We start from the raw sequence: 17,487 nt of genomic DNA, 5'->3' as shown, positions 1-17,487 counted from the left end.
GATGGCACATAAGTTTTGAAAAATTTTTTTAAAAAGTGCTTTTTATAGCAAGCTACATGCTGGTTTAAAATAAGCTCCTTATCAAAGTCCTATTCACAGGCTGGCACTGATAAAAGGGGACCTCTGTAGCGCACTGATAAAAGGAGCATCCAAAGGAGATAGGAAAGGCCAGGAGATAAAGCAGAGGCCAGGAGATAAGGCAGACTTCTCCCCATGAGGAGAGAAGCAAGGGACACAGGAGGCTGGGCTCACACTTACACCACACCTCTCCCTCTCGGTATGTACAGAAACCACAGAGGCAGCCAGGAGACAGCCAGAAAGAAGCTTCTCAACCCCTCTACCCTTTAGCCTCCGATTTATCAAATCATGTGCACGAGCATGGGATGAGGGGTGGAGGAGCTCACAGGCATCAAAGAAAGCAGCAGCTCTTCATGGAATCTTGTGAGAAATACAAAAGGGAAAAGAGGCATCACTGGAAAGGAGGGCCCGCCTTCAGTTCTCCATGGTGACAGAAGGCAGGAACCACAGAAACGCATCCCCATAGCATAGACCTGCCTGCCAACAGCTATGCCTCCCCGCCCTGCTCTCCCCTCCACCTTCCCCACTCATCAGAGCTGCATGAGGTTGGAGCCAGGACAGCTGGTCTACCCTCATTCCTCTGCCACCTGCTGAGGAACCAGCAATGACCAAGCAGCCAAGGGAAGGAAGGCACAGTCACTGATGCCTGGCTGAGCTGGAGCAGCCATGGCTACCCCAGGCAGAAGATGGAAGGGGTCTGTATATGCCCCCAGGGAGGCTCTGGATGGCAGAATCCCTGAGGTGGGAGGAGGCTGCCTGGCCACCAGGGCTGTGACTTATCCTTGGAGAGTCCGGGTGTTCCCTGCGGCTGCAGCCCAAGCCCTGAGCGTTACTTTCCTTCTGCTCCCACAGGGCGAGGCGTGATGAGATGGCCATGCTGAGGCAATGTCAGGACTGTGAGATGAGATGAGATGAGATGAGTTGAGAGACTGAGATGGAGCTCTCTGCCAGACAGCACAGAATGTGACTCTATGGACACACGCAGCGCATGAGGTGACGGATACGAGACGGACACATGGAGACAGTGGGGAGAGAAGAGAGAGACAGGTTAGCACACGGGCATTGCCTGGCTCCCACCCCAACCAATGCCATGAACCAAGACCACATAGCTGGGCACAACTCACTGTCATCTACATCCAGGAGGAATGTGGTCAGCATGGAGCTGCTGGACATGGAGTGAACAGTGCCCTGAAATCCTTGTCCCCTGACACTCTTTTTCTTGACAAACACAATCAGAACATAACTATGTAACCAGCACCCTGACCACATGAAAACTAATCATTTTAAACTTTTAAAATACAAACATGATTTTATTTGAAGTATATTAAGGAGGTCCCGTTGTGGCACTGTGGAAATGAATCTGACTAGGAACCATGAGGTTGCGGGTTCGATCCCTGGCCTCATTCAGTGGGTTAAGGATCCAGTGTTGCCGTGAGCTGTGGTATAGGTCAAAGACAAGGCTTGGATCTGGCATTGCTGTGGCTGTGGCGTAGGCCAGCAGCTGTAGCTCCAATTAGACCCCTAGCCTCCATATGCCAAGGGTACAACCCTAAAAAGACAAAAGACAAAACTAAATAAATAAATAAATAAATAAATAAAAGTATATTAAATTTGGAGTTCCCCTTGTGACTCAGTGGTAACGAACCCGAGTAGTATCCATGAGGATGCAGGTTCAATCCCTGGCCTCACTAAGTGGGTTAAGGATCCAGTGTTGCTGCTCAGTGGTGTAGGTCAAAGACTTGGCTCAGCTCTGACATGGCTGTGGCTGTGATATAGGCCCACAGCTGCATCTCTGATTCAACTCTTAGCCTGGGAACTTCCATATGCCGCACATGCAGCCCTAAAAACACAAATATGTATATATAATTTAAATTAAAGTATTATTGAATAAATTTAAATATAACTTTAATCTTAAAATTATATTATAAAAAGCAAAATTTTTAATTAAAATTAAGAGTCAATTTTGATTTAAATAGTTTCATTTATAAATCTATTCCAGAAATATTATACAGATATTAATAGATATTATAAGTAAAATCACAAACAGGCAAATCTAATCTATAGAGATGGGGGCCGGAAGAGCTGTTAGCTTTCGTCTAGGAAGAAGCACCATGAAGAGAACTTCCTAAGGCAATAGGAGTGTCCCCTGTATCTTGATGTAAGTTGTGAAATGTGATATAAAATAGTCACTGTGTCAAGGGATTTTAAAATGGAGCCGGTGGGCCAGTAAGGAGGTGGACCTTACACACGCCACCCCCTACTTCTACCCAGTACAACCACAAACTTGCAACTGGTCCAAACCACACATATTACATAGACTCTGCAAGAACACCTGCGATTTGTCCCAGTCAGGAACTTTTACTTCCCTCTAGTGACAGCCTTGGCGCTCAGTCACGTCAAGCTAAGACCAGCTTCGGCCACCAACTCCAATTAAAATTCTTTACAGTGGAAACCTCCCCCTCTGCCTTTAAAAGGCCCTGTTCGCGCTGCTAGCAGAACCTGTGTGCCTGGAGTTGCAATTCTTAAATCCCAAATAACCGGCTTTTGTTGGGTTACTGCCCCCTAGGTTTATTTAGATTGACCAAGTGCTGCTTACACAAGTATATCACATGTAAAAATGCATCCAGCTACACAATTGAGATTGCAAATGTTACTGCATTAAATCATATCTTTATTAAAAAAAAAAAGAAGAAGAACATTACCAGCCCCTTGACCATCCCTTGTGCCCCCTTCTAGTAACTATTCCCCAGGGGCAGCCACTATCTGGATTTCCAAAACCACAGAAGAATGGGTATTTCTCTTGTGAGGGAGCTGCTGGCTCCACAGTTGGATGGAGAAAATGAGAAAAGCATAGAAAATCATGACTATTCATTGACCCTGAGTTTGGGGAAAAGATTAAGCTTATTTAGCATCATTTTGAGAGGCTTAACCAACATTCAAAACTTTGGACCTACAAAGCCTCTTCTGGGCTTTTCCACAAGTTTGAGGAAGTGATACTCAACCAGGAAACTTCATCCCTGTGTTGCTTGCAGCACTAAAAACCTAAGTGTCCAATAACTAGAGAAGGTTGAAAAAACTAGAGTGCAGCTGACTTGAAAGAATAGTGTGAATCCACTGAAAAGGATGTTGAGGAAACATTTTAAAAGAGCTTTATTCATCCCACCATCAGACTTTCTAGAAGGCCAGTGTCTGTACAAACGTGCTGAAGAGAGCCTACCATCTCCTTTATTCCCATACTATAAATGGCAATGTCGGGCTGGGGGGGGGGGATGTAAATTACTGAGCCCTTAAGTGGAAAGAACCGGTCAGCCTCATCTCCAGGTGTCAGTAATAAAGTAAAAGATTAAATTATTAAAGTAAAAATAAAAAACTGCTTTATTGCTATGCCAGCTACAGGATTCACACATGGTAAGCATACACTTTGCTGTTTTTTTTGAGAAACAGTTTTTAAAATAAATTTACAGAGTTTTGCAACCATCACCAGAATGCCATCACCCACAAAAGATTCTTCATGCCTTCGTGTCTGAAAATCAGACAGTGTCGTTTCTTAAAAAGTCAAACATAAAGTTAGCATACAACCCAGCAGTGCAGCTGCTGTTGAGGGGTTGCCTCAACCCCAGGAAATCACTCTTACTCTCTAACCTCTAGAGACTTCCTTTTCTGGATATTTGGTGTAATTGGAATCCTAAAGAATGTGGTCTTTTCTTTCATTTTGCATAATGCTTTTGAGGTCTGTCCACATTGTTGTGTATATCAGCATTTCTCTGCATGGATAAACCACATCCCCTTTATCCAATCACCAGCTGATGACCATTTGGGTTGTTTCCACTCTGGGCCATGTATGAATAATGGGACTATGAATAGTCATTTAAATCTTGGTGTGCTCATGTGTTTCCACTGCTCTTGAGGGGACATTGCTGGGTTGCCTGCTACCTTTATGTTTGACTTTTTAAGAAATGACCCCAATGTCTGTTTTTCAAAGTGGCTGCACCATCTCCCATCCCACCTGCAGCGAGCACCTCACGCTCCTTTGGGAGGCATTTGCAGTCACAACGGAAGCTGCATTTGTTGGCTACACAGACACACACACACACCCACACCCACACACCAGCTATCCAAAATGGGCAAATAAGGAAGCACTCCACACAGAAAATGCAGAGCAGAATAAAATACAGCCCACCCACCCATATACACAGGTTCTGCACCTATGAATTCAACCAAGTGTGGATTGAAAATTTGGGGAAAAAATTCCAGAAAATTCCGAAAAAGCAAAACGAATTTGCTGCGGCCAGGCAACTATTTACAGTTACATTGTATTTACATAGCATTTACATTGTATTTATAACTGCCAGCAGCATTTACATTGCATTAGGTATTATAAATAATCTAGAGATGATTTAAAGTATATGAAGGAGGCCCTGCATACGTTACATGCAAATACTACACCATTCTATATAAGGGACTTGAGCATCCATTTTGCTATCTTTGGGGGTTCCTGGAACCAATCCCCTGGGGATACTCAGGGACAACTGCACCAAAATCTTAGTGAAGGGGTTGGGGGGGCGAGGAGGGGATGAGCCTCTTTCCTCCTCCTTTGACTTCTCTCATTTCTAGCTTGGAGCAGGGTCCTTCATTGACGCCTCAGCCCCCGCGGCCCACGCCCACCCCCCGAAGATACCCCCTAGGCCAGACTGTCAAAGTTACTATCGTTCAGGAGTTTTCAAAGTCCCCCGCCTTCTCTAAGTAGCTGCTTTCAGGGCCTCTTCCATAGCAAGACCCCTTCGGCAGCGTTTCACACCACCCTGCCTCACCGGCACCCACAAGCTGCTCTTCCGGAAAGCTGGTGAGACGCATCTCTCAGGGCCACAGTGAGACTAATCCATCTCGCAAGATCCCACCGCGGCCCCGTTTTCCATCTCCACGTGGGGCCATGGCACGCCTACTCCCTTCATCTCACGAGAGTTCACTGTGGCCCTGGGCTTTGAGGGATGACCTCAAGCCTACTCTCATAATATCGCGAGAGCGCACCGTGTCCCTCGTTTTCCAACTCCCTGTGGGGTGATTACCAGCAAACTCCTATCATCTCGCGAGAGCCCCCTGTAGCCCATGGCTTTCCAACTCCACGTGAGGTGATGTCACATGATAGCTTGAAATCAGCCCTGCGTGTTTACGCCACAGAAACCGGCCAAAACCACATAGGAGAGCTTTTGCTCCCCAAGCCAGCACTAAACATTGACCAGCACCACAATGGATGACACCCCAGTGCTCGCAGGGCCTGGCAAGGATGAAATTTCAAGAGCTACAGACCAAGAAGGAACTTTTCATCTTTGATGAGGTCTCGTGCCCACGGGGAGACCCTGAAAACATGTTCAAGCGCAAACAGCCAAGTCCCTGCTTTAGGAAGAAACCCGAATAGCGTGGGCTCCCCAGCTTGCAGAAGCACGTGAGAAGTAAATAAAACTGGAGAATGAGCAGGAGGCCAGGTCTCTGGGGAGCGGGGCAGGGCAAAGAGAAGGGGGCCAAAGACACCCCTCCCCACTCAGCCCCTTAGGAGACACTGGAGAGGCCCCAAGTGACTCAGAGCCAGAATCGCTCTGCTCTGCCTGGGGAGCCAAGCCTAGGTTATGAATAGGTCTGACGTGCAGTGGCTGCCTTGGCCACTCTCCTCCCCCCAGCACTTCCCATCCGACCCAGGCCTGGCCAGGTCCATGGCTGCTTCCCAAGAATTGCCCTCAGCTTCAAGGTCTGAGGGGGAATCTTGGCTGATGGGCCTCGGCTGTCCTCAGCAGGGCTGCTGGCGGGCCCAAAGGGCCATAGCACATGGGGGCGATGAGAGAGAGCTCAGTTTCGGGCCTTTACTCCTGGTGTCCAGCCCCTCAAAGGCCCCGAGCCAGCTCCACTGACCCAGGGCCAGGAGCCAATCCTATTGAGGTAGGTTTGTCAAGCCTTAATTTAAGCAAGTGTTCTTATCGCCACATTCCCATGCAGGCCTGAAACTCACACCTGCTTCATCAGCTGCTGTTTTAAGCCCATGTGGAGGCCCCAGATGCTCTGAATTCATGGGATAAAAATCTCAAGTCTTCCCTCAGGGGTGAGGGACGCTGGTGAAAGGAAAAGTTAACCCCCAAAAGCCAAGGATGGCTCAAAGCAGTTTTCCATGTAGACATACTGGGTCTGAGGGACCATATAGGGCCCTCAAGACTTTTCCACTCACCCTGCAATGTCCAGCCCTGATCCAGCAGCCCATCCTCCAATGACTTCACCTGTTTCAAAGAACAAACTCCCAGGCCTTTATGGTGGCCTTCAGGGCCCTCAGGGGCACCTGTCTTAACACCTCTCCCCCTTGCTCCTTCACTTCTGTGACACTGGCCTGGATGCACCCTTTCACGCAGGTTTCCACCTCAGGGCCTTTGCACATTCCCTTCCCTCTGCTTCACATGCTTTTCCCTTGGCATGGCTCACATCTTCACCTCTTTCAGGTCTTTGCTCAGGGTCATTCTCTCCATGATCCTGCTGTCACCATCCTATTTAAACTGCTTCAGTGGCCCATCCACTGCACCCCACCCTATCCCAGGATGGCCCATCAGCCTGCCTGGCTCTTTTCTTCCCCCAGAGCACTTCATCATGCTGATGTTTTTTGTTTAGATTCTGACTCTGCATGCAGAACATGGCCCCTATGAGGTTCAGAATTTCCATCTGTTCTCTTCACCTGTGTAGCCCTGGAGCCTAGAATAGTACCTGGCACATACTTTGCCCTCAATACATATTTGTTGAATGGATGAATAGATGAATGATTAGGAGAGTGGCTGGGGAGGGATAGAGCGGGCAGTCACCAGCAAGTCTGTGGCAGGAATCTCTGATGTCCCCTGTGCCGTCTGCATCTGCACACAGGGGACAGTATGTTATCATAGCCCAAATTCATGTCCTGCCACTAGACATGGGCTGGGAGCTGTAGGAGCCCAGGAAGTTCTCTGAGATTGGTTTTCTCAATTGTAAAATGGGAAGAGGATACCCACGTACTCACATGCTTAGTGGTAACTGCTTTCAATCATCTTTTCATTTTTGTTTGACTCCATGGTCAAAGTTGGCCTGGAGACCCCAGCCTAGGACCCAGAACAAAATAATTCACCAGGGAGAACCTATTATGTGCCAAGCACTGAGATAGAAATCTTATACCTAAACTGTCCCCAGCTCCCTTAAATTCCTATTGGACCTAGTATTTAATTATCTTAAAATCCTATCATCACATTTCATTCTCAAGACAGCAACCATGTAGTTGGCATTACTCCCATAGAGCAGACAGAGACTCAGAGAGTTTGAAGCACTTACCTGAGGTCACTCAACAAGAAGGTCAAGCTCTTTCCTATCAGGTCCCTGACCAATACTGCCAGGGGACAAGTAAGTTTCAATTCATATATCAACCCTGATAAATAGGTTGTTTTGTCTGGAGTGTTACATGGGAAGGACTCTGAGTTTTTTTGTCTGAGCTCAGAGAAAAAAGAGTACTCTGACTGATTATTAATTGTCTGCCTTGAGTGTAGAAGGAGGGAATGATTTACAATTGCTATTTGCCGTCTATAAGCTAAATGGAAAAAATTCACTCATGATTTGTACATGGTCCAGCCAAGCTCACCAAGACCTTGGGTTTGGTGATCAAAGTGTCAAGTGGTAGTGAAAAGGGACTTTGCCCAGCACACAGCCCTCCTCCTCTAATCCAAGCAAGAGAAGATCACAGCCAGCAACTGGCTGAGGATTCAGGCCACACACAACCCAGATGAGAACAGGGAGTAGGGATGAGTGGGGAATGAGGGCAGGGAGGGAGGTTAACAGAACAAAAGAGAGGAGTTCTCATTGTGGCTCAGCGGTTAACAAATCTGACTAGCATCCATGAGGATGCAGGTTTGATCCCCGGCCTTGCCCCTGGGAACCTCTATATGCCACGGATGCAGTGAGATGGAGAATGATGGCCAAAAGAGGAAGAGCAGGGTCTGGAGACAAACTACCAAGTCCCATCCTCCATCAGAAAGCTTCAGAGGCCCAGCCCACTCTCGAGGAATTTCCTGGATGGAGGATCAATGAGTGCCCTCTTGGTCACATCCAGTACTGGGGAGCTCACTACTAGATAAGACATTCAGGGTCTGCTCAAATAGCTTTCTTTTTAAACCAGAGCTCCAAAGCCCTCAGAGGCCACAAAACCCACTTTCTCCCATCCTAGCATCTGCAGGGCAGGAAAGGGAAGCAACTCAGCTGAGGGCCCACAGCTCCTAACAGCAACAACCAGGGTCCTCTTTTCCCAGTGCCCAGGGGTTGCTGCTTTTTCCTCCTACCCAGAGAGCTTCCTGGCCAGGATGGCCACGTGCAGACCCCAGGTCTGTTCTATGGAGTGATGGATATGGCATCTCATGTGACACTTGTGGGGTCCACCCCCAATTTTCCCACCTGGAGCCTTCAACCATTTCATAGGTGAGAAATTTCTCATGGTTCCACTCCTTCCCCTGTGAGTGCCCTGGACTTTTCTCTGCAGAACAAGAAGACACTTCCCTCCACAAGAGGCTGACCACAGTGAGCACAGGGGGCTTCCGCCCTTCAGTGGGCAGATGTCAGTCCTGTAGCTCTCACATCTGAGCCTGGGCCCCACACTGCCTGTTGCCAAACTTCTCTGAGCCGCAACTCTCCTGTCTGTCAAATGGGGGTGCTGGTCTTTCTTGCCCACTTTCCGGGGGTGGTGTGAGTACCAGCCCTCTGTACACCTGAGCCGTCGTTACTGACTTTATGACAACGTCCTTTTGCAGTGGTCCCTCCCCAGTTGATGAACTGAGATGGAGTCCTGGGCCCAGTTCCAGTGTGTGTGTGGCAGGGTGTATGTGTAGAGGTCAGCTCAATTCTGCATCTGTCTACCTGGAGTTAGGGTTAGATGCCACAGGTAAAGGGCTCAGTCCCAGAAGACCCCCCACTTCAGACACCAATTCCAAGCCCAGGTTGTTATCTGTGCTTCTGACCAACTGGCTATAAATCAGAGGTTCCCATGAGCCCCTCCTTGGTTTTGATAAATTTGCAGAGCAGCTCACAGAACTCAGAGAAACATTTCACTTACTAGATCACCAGGGTTTTTTGTTTTGGTTTAGTTTGGTTTTGGGTTTTTTTGTTTTTTTGTTTTTGTCTTTTTAGGGTTGCACCCATGGCACATGTAGGTTCCCAGGTTCCCAGGCTAGGGGTTGAATCAGAGCTGTAGCCGCTGGCCTACACCACAGCCATAGCAAAGCCAGATCCAAGCTGACTTTGCAACCTACACCACAGCTCATGGCAACGTTACAATCCTGACCTCACAGACTGAGGCCAGGGATTGAATTTGCATCCCCATGGGTACTAGTCAGATTTGTTCCCACTAAGCCATGATAGGAACTCCTAGATCACCAGTTTATTATAAAAAGATAAAACTCAGGGAGTTAACCCTTGTGGCGCAACAGAAACGAATCCGACTAATATCCATGAGGACGTTGGTTCAATCTCTGGCCTTGCTCAGTGGGGTAAGGATCTGGCGTTGCCGTGAGCTGTGGTGTAGGTCACAGATGTGGCTCAGATCCTGTGCTGCCATGGCTGTGATGTAGGTCGGCAGCTGAAGCTCCGATTTGACCCCTAGCCTGGGAACTTCCATATGCTGCGGGTGTGGCCCTATAAAAGCAAAACAAAAACAAGATATAACTCAGAACAGCCAAATGGAAGAGAAGAATGGGCAAGGTGGTGTGGGAGGCAGGGAGGGACTCAGAGCTTCAATGACCTGTAAATGCACATCTCTTCCTGAATCTCCCATGTTCACCAACCCAGATACACTCTGAACACTGTCTATATATTTGGGACTCACAGCTCCCAAAACCCTTGGAATTTCCTAAGTATTGAAAATGATAAAGTGTCTTGTGATGTGAATGAGGTGACTTTTGGAAAGTCAAATATATATGAGATGGCCAAATACATATTTTTGGTCTGAACAACTAAATATATAATTTCCTTTGTAAATCACAATAATGTACCCAGCTCAATTAAAAGCTCCAAATGCTTTGCACATCAGCTGGCTTTGACAAGTGAGCACCTCCCCTCCCCAACCCTTACCCACTTCCTCCATCCCTAAATCATGCTATGAGTGTTTCTCAGAGAAATAATTAAAGAGAAAAACTTGGCTCCTCTGGCCTGTTGCCTCTCCCCTCTCCATATCTGTGGTTGCCCCACTGACCCAGGTTGGCTACATGCGCATTGCCAGCCCCCGTACAGCCTGATGAAATGCCAGAACTCACAAATAAACCTCCTGGCCTAGTACAGGCATAAGCAATAATGTTTCTCTTGAATGCCAGCATCAACCAATCTGTAATTGGGGGCTGCCTGGAGTATTGTATTGAGAAGGATCCAGCGCTATGGCTCAACTAGCAAGAAAGTGTGCAGCGATCAACTAGCAATGTCTGCCACAGGCACAGGAATGGTTAGAAGTGGTGCCTATGCCAAGTATTTGCCATTTTCAGTCTGGTGTTTCCCCTGCCACAGTGAAGCAATAGGTTAGTCAAACTTCTGCTGGGAGGCTCCCCTGACTGATTTTATTATTATTTTTTTAAAGGGCTACACATGTAGCATATGGAAGTTCTCAGGCTAGAGGTCGAATCAGAGCTACAACTGCTGGCCTACGCCACAGCCACAGCAGCTCAGGATCTGAGCCGCATCTGCGACCTACACCACAGCTCATGGCAAAGCTGTATCCTTTAACTCACTGAGCGAGGCCAGGGATAGGACCTACATCCTCATGGATCCTAGTCAGATTCATTTCCTCTGAGCCATGATGGGAACTCCTTCCCTGACTGCTTTTAGAGTTTGATTGTTCCATTGAAAGGCCATCTTTCTACCCCTGCTGGGTTGCTACCTGGAGCTGTGCTAATACAGCAGCCACTAGCTGCTATTTAAATTTCAATTAATTAAATTAAACTAATTCAATTAAAATATCAGCTTCTCAGTTACACTAGGCACATTTCAAGGTTGAGGCACCACATCTGGCTAGTGGCTACTGTACTGCACAGTACAGATACAGAACATTTTATTATCAAAAAAGTGCTGGAGAGGGGGTGCTCCCAGTATCTGGCAGGTAGGGGTCAGGGATGCTGCTCAACATCCTATAGTGCTCAGCCCCTTCCCGGCCACAAAGAATTATTCAGTCCCAAAAGTCAATAGTGTGGAGGCTGAGAAACCCTGGCCTGGAAGAATCATGTCAAGTGGAGGGGAGCATTAAGGGGAAAAAAAGGCAAGATAATCTTGCTTTAGACAATCAATGTGACATAGAAAGCATTGAGAAAATGAGCCAACCCACTGCCGACATATGAATAAGAAGAAAAGTAATTCCTAGACCCATCACTACTTCAGAGCTCTGGGGCTCCAGGCAAGTCTCTAATCCTCTCTGATTCTCAGTTTTCGTCTCGATAAAACTGGAACAGTATCATGTCCCCCTCCTGGATTATCAATGGATTGAATGAGGCAATGAGTTTGAGTGGGCTTTGTTATCTGTCTCTGTGGTGCAGTGTTGCCTAATGGGTTTTCTTAGTTCCTGTTGTTTATTAGACCAGACTAAATAAACAAGTCTCTAGCAGAAAGGCACCAAGTCCCAGTTTCATTTCACTGTGCATGACCTTGGGTCACTTAAGCTGCTAAATCTCACTTCCTGATCTGTAAAATGGGGCTAAGCACTCATGCCCAAACTTGAAGCAATATCCAGCGTGAAGGAGACATTTAATCCCACTAAGCAACCATCTCTCTCTTTCTCTCTCCACTCAACAGCTAATCCAGTTGCACTCCATGAAATTGAAACTCAAACCCCAGCTGGTACCCAAGAAACAGCTGAAAATGCATGAAGTCTTTTTATGGGCAGAGATAAATTCCCTTGGGATCCCAGACCTGGAAATTCTTGCCTCCCTGAGCATGAGCACTGGCCATGTATTTGGTAAACCCACCTCAAAGATTCTCAAAGATCTTTTGTTTATTGCCAGAAACTGTAGTTTTTAAAAGTAATGAAGTATCAGGGAGGAGCACAGTGAAGCAGAGCAAGAAAAGAAAATTATGGAGCTGGGTGAGTCATGCCAGGGCAGGGATTGGGGGGTGATTCAGATGAAGCTGATGGTGACTCTGGGCTCTTCAGAATGAATGGTGTGTGTGTGTGTGTGTGTGTGAGAGAGAGAGAGAGAGAGAGAGAGAGAGAGAGAGAGAGAGAGAGAGAGAGAGAGAGAAAGAGGTCAACACCTGCCTTGATGGTTATGAGATACCCTGTTTGTGTAATAAAGCTCATTTTCATTGAAACTAGAGCTGAGATTTAATCCTTTCCTTTGAGGCTTGGAGGATGAGGATGGAGAAGGTTTGGGGGGTGGGAGGAATAGGGAGATTTCAGTTATTATTCCTAGAATGGGGAGCCCCAGGCTCTGCCCTGAATGCCAAACTTGAAAGCAGGGGCTGTTTTAAGGCCAGTGCCATCACTGCAAAGCTGTGTGTCCTTGGGCAAGTTGCTAACCCTCTCTGGGCCTCAGCAGCCCCATTTGTGAACAGTTAGGGCTGGATGTGACAGCACTTGGGGCCCTCCACTTGTCTCAAACTGACTCCTTCCATTTTTCAAATAATTCAGTTTCACATAGTTTAAATATTAAGGGTACCATGAAAAGACATGAAGGAAACGTAAATGCATGTTACCAAGTGAATGGACCCAATTTGGAAAGATGACATTCTGTATGATTCCAACTATATAATAGTTTGGAAAAGGCAAAACTATGGAGACAGTAACAAGATCAGTGGTTGTCAGAGGTTGGGGGAGAGAGGGTTGAACAGGCAGAGCATGGAGGATATTTAGAGCCATGAAACTACTCTGTATGATACCATAATGATGAGTATATAATTATGCATTTGTTCAAAACCACAGAAAGTACACTCCCAAGAGTGAACCGTAATATAAGCTAGGGACTTGAGGGGATAGATGATGTATCTGCATAGGTTCATCAGCTGAAACTAATGTCCCACTCTGGTGGGGAATGTTATAATGGGGGAGACTACAAATGTAGGGCACGAGGGTGTGTGGGAAATCTGTGTAACTTACCCTTGATTTTTTTGGGCCACACCCACAGCACGTGGAAGTTCTCAGACCAGGGGTCAAACCTAAGCCACAGCAGCGACCTGAGCAGCAGCTGTGACAACACCAGATCCTTAACCCCCTGAGCCACCAGGGAACCCCCATCCCCTTAATTTTTCTATGAATCTAAAACTTCTAAAAAAATAAAATTCATTAGCTAGAAAAATTTAAGGATATACCATATACCATAGCAACTAACCACCTGCTTAAACTGGACCATTCAAACAGCTGTTTTTATCTCCTAGGTAAACTAGAAGCTGCTGAAGGGCTATCCTGTCGAGACCTAGTAGAGACCCAGCCAGAGTTCCCATCCCTCTGGAAGTCCTGGGAGTTTCTCTTGGGCATTTGGGGCTTCTGGTCTCATCTCAAAAAGCCCCCAGAAGTAGTTCTCATCATGGCGCAGCAGAAACGAATCTCACTAGGAACCATGAGGTTGCAGGTTCGATCCTTGGCTCTGATCTGGTGTTGCTGTGGTTGTAGTGTAGGACGGTGGCTACAGCTCTGATTAGACCCCTAGCCTGGGAACCTCCATAAGCTGCGGGTGCGGCTCTAAAAAGACAAAAGACAAAACAAACAAACAAACAAAAAACTTCCAGAAGCGTTTCATCTTGTCCCTTGCTGAACACCAGCCTCATGAAATTTTGCAATAATCAGACCCTAAGAGGGCAAGATGTGTGATTTCTATGTCTGTGCTTTGATGAGTTTTGACAAGGTGGGTGACAAGCAGCTGCCCCCGGGGGGTTTTTCAGCTTCCACAGAGGAAAGGCATTTCTCCAGCTTTGGTGGGCACCAGACCCGCCTGTCACATTTGAAATCTTGGATTTCCAGGCCCCTTCCGCCACAAGACTGTTCAGTAGTTCTGAGACAGTCCTAGGAATCTGCGCTTTTTTTCTTTTCTTTTCTTTTCGGGCCATACCCTCAGTATTTAGAGGTTCCCAGGCTAGGGGTCCAACAGGAGCTACAGCTACTGGCCTACACCACAACCACAGCAATTTGGGATCCGAGCCGCATCTGCGACCTACACCACAGCTCATGGCAACGCCAGATACTTAACCCCCTGAGTGAGGCCAAGGATCGAACCCGAAACCTCATGGTTCCTAGTCAGATTTGTTTCCACTGCTCCAAGACAGGAACTCCGGAATCTGCATTTTTAAAGCCACTCCCGACACACACACACATATCCCTACCACCCCACCCTCAGGTCAGGCCAGTGGAGGTAATGAGAATAACCCATCCATAAAGATATATTGCCCTTGGTATTGAACTCTGGCAGCTTCCCCAGAGTAGTCTCACCAAGGCCCTCAGGTTTTCGAAGGCAAAGCTAAAGCTCAGATCCCTAAAGAGCCTGGTCCGAGGTCACAGAGTCAGCAAAGGCCAAACTAGGCTATTCAAGGTGACCAGGCCTATGTGCAGGTGACACCCAATATCTATAATGGGTGACACGCAGCCCTTCAAAAGTCAGGAGACCAGGAGGTCCTCCTCCTCCTCTTCCTCCCCCTCCCCCCTCTCTCTGTCATTCTTTTCTAGAAATCATCCACAGCCTAAAGCACACAGCCCACCCTGGACCTATTATCCAGATACAAGAGAGCCTAAGTCAGTTGCCAAGGCAACCTCAAGGGAACACAGTCCTGTCAGACACAGGAAACCCCAGAAGGACCCTCGCCCCCCACCCCTAGCTGGTGCACTGAGCAGGGCAGGCATTTGCTTGAGTGAAAGCCACAGCCTAGTTTCCCCGGCCTTGTGGGACAGAAGCCCAGGCCCCTGGTGTGTCAAGGCCAGACTGGGCAGCTTGGAAGGGACTTGGCTTCCCCCTCCATCCACCTCTATGGAAAAGCCACACAGAGGCCATGGCCCTGAGGCCTGACTGCAGGGATGGAGCTCCATATGCAAGCACAGCCCCCTCCCTGTCCCCACTGCCCCTGCCACCAAGGCCCGTGCAACTTTTCCATTCAAAGAAGTGCACTAACGGGTGTGCCAGAGAAAATTCCTCCTCTTAGATCAAATCAGCACCACATGAAATTTAACCCTTCATCCACCATCCACCCCCGCCCCACACTTTTGGAATAAAAAACTGGAATAAAATGGAATAAAAAACTCTTACCATCAAGGCTTATACTAAATAGTGCTGGAAAGGGAGTTTGGCTTCTTGACCATCAATTGACACCCAGTTAAGCAGAAATCACTGGGAACTGAGGAAAAATAACAAACCCTGCCACCGTCTGCTCGCTGAGATTCCACAGTGAAGCTTATCTCATGACTCAAAAAAATACATATTTTTTTTTAATAAGCAGCAACCAGGTCCTGTCCAGGGTGATCCTTAAAAATGTCCCCTCACCCCAGAGTTTTATCCTAAAATCCTTCCACGAAACACTCTTGTTTTCTAAGCAGGCAACCAGCAAAGGGAAGAGAGGCCTAGCAGGCTGATAACACCAGAAAGGCCTAAAATAGACAGAAAGGCCAGAGTCCTGCCACCGCAGCCCCCAACGCACATTCCGGAAAACTATACCCATCAGCTCACAAGGGGCCCATAGCAAAACCCAGCCCGACAGGTACCTGATCTGCGCGGGGCCAAGGTCACAGGATCCACTCCTGCCCAAGGGGGTCTCCCCAGGTCGACGCACGGAGACCCCACCAAGCCCGGAGAGCAGGGACTGAGGAGAAATGTCGGGAGCTCCCCTCCCCACACCACACACACATCCCCTTCCCCGCCTGCTCCTCCCTGTCCTCCCCCTCCCTCGGCGCCAATGTGATAGCAGCAGCTGAGTCCACAAGTCATTTCTAAAATTAGCCGGTGAGCTCCAGGTCTGGCCAGGAGACGGCAGCCCCGGGTGGCCGTTGACCAGGCCATCAGAGCACATGGACATATTTGGTGGCGCGGAGCAGGGGAGGGGACAGCTCCCAACGCAAGCACATTCCCCTCCGCCACCCCTGTCTCCAGCAGCGGGCGGGCCGCACAGCCGCACTGCTGCCTCTGCTCCAGGCAGATAACCAGAGGCCACAGGACTTGGGCGAGGAGGAGAGCCTGGCTCCAGAAAGTAACCTTAACAAGTGCTGGTGTCTCTTGGTAAACAACCAACGAACGGAAACACGTGTGAGGAGGAGGCAGCTGCTGTCACACACACAGAGTCTTTAATGAGCTCATTTCCTATGCTCAAGGCTGATAACCCTAGGAAGTAGGGTTTCCTCACTCCCATTTCACAGACGGGGAAACTGAGTCACAGTCGCACTTACCTGAAGCAGTGGAGAGCCAAGGTTTGAACCCACGTCGTTCCGGCCCCAGAGGACACAGCCTTAAACACTGCGCCAAAGAGGATGCTCTAAAATGTGTTTTGTGTATGCGCTTGTCCGCTACCTGTGTCACCCACTCGGGTCCTTGGATTCTTTAATCCGTTGGAATTGATAAGAGGCCCTATGAGGAATTTGGGCTGGGCTTTAATGGGGCTACGGGAGGAAGGAGGGAGATCAAGCACTACCGTACTCTCCTCTAAGAGGGCGGGCCCGTCCTTAAATGAGATTAGGGAGGTGTGTGGGTTGGGCAGGAGGCGTGGCTTAGGTGGTCTGCTCACGCCCCGCCCCTCCGCCCCCCAACCCCGAGCAGTACCTCGCGCAGGGGTCCTGCGCAGTACCCTGCTTTTGCTCTGGGCAAAAGTTTGTCGCCTATTTTATCTTATTGTTTGTATCTTATTATTCCTAATTGCCCCAACTGTGCCTGCGGGCAGTTATTTTTAGTCTCTTTGTATTCTTTTGTCCAGGTACAAGCACTCCAGTAAAGGGTCCCGGGTCCAACTTAAAGCACCTGGAAAGAGAAAAGTAGGGGCTTGCATAGGTTAAGTATATCATGCATTCCCTTCAACTAAGGAGACTCAAATCCAGGTCTTGCTGACTTTGAAGCCAACAGTTATTGGAACACCACGAGCTGCTTTTCTTAAGAGTCATTTCCACCATTAGACAGGTTGTGACTCTGCTGTCCCCATGGCTGATTGAGCAATAGTTTTCCAAAGGAAACTATTATTTTCTTCTGGGTGTTGAAATTAGTGTTCAAGGGAGTTCCCGTCATGGCTCAGCGGTAATGAACTGACTAGGATCCATGAGGATGCACATTCGATCCCTGACCTTGCTCAGTGGGTTAAGGATCCGGTGTTGCCAAGAGCTGTGGTGTAGGTGGCAGACGTAGAGCCAGCATTGCTGTGGCTGTAGGCTGGCAGCTGTAGCTCTGATTTGACCCTTAACCTAGGAACTTCCATATGCCACACGTGTGGCCCTAAAAA

General features: G+C 48.2%; 1 protein-coding gene across 5 annotated transcripts in view; it reads right to left on the bottom strand.

Moving 5' to 3' along the window:
* The window catches only part of MYO18B (myosin XVIIIB), a 237,319-nt gene extending 220,600 nt beyond the window's left edge, over nt 1-16,719 (bottom strand). Inside the window, exons 1-2 of one of the 5 annotated variants that reach the window (XM_084994645.1) lie at nt 16,451-16,719; nt 912-1,047 (exon numbers count right to left, since the gene is read on the bottom strand). Coding sequence is in view for 3 of the 5 variants with exons in the window: in XM_084994642.1 (XP_084850768.1) it covers nt 918-954 (37 nt within the window). In the remaining 2 variants the exon portion in view is untranslated. Of the gene's footprint in view, nt 1-911; nt 1,048-15,320; nt 15,679-15,772; nt 15,873-16,450 lie in introns of those variants that run through there. The other 4 variants (XM_084994642.1, XM_084994641.1, XM_084994644.1 and 1 more) reach the window with 4 other exon arrangements.
* Nucleotides 16,720-17,487: the final 768 nt, after the last annotated feature.

The sequence above is a fragment of the Sus scrofa genome, chromosome 14 (assembly GCF_054392235.1).
Source record: "Sus scrofa isolate SSC_HxYL_T2T_F1_AM1 chromosome 14, Sscrofa_HxYL_maternal_Yorkshire_Landrace_v2.0, whole genome shotgun sequence".
Classification (NCBI taxonomy): domain Eukaryota; kingdom Metazoa; phylum Chordata; class Mammalia; order Artiodactyla; family Suidae; genus Sus; species Sus scrofa.
This window is presented reverse-complemented; position numbering and strand designations above follow the sequence as displayed.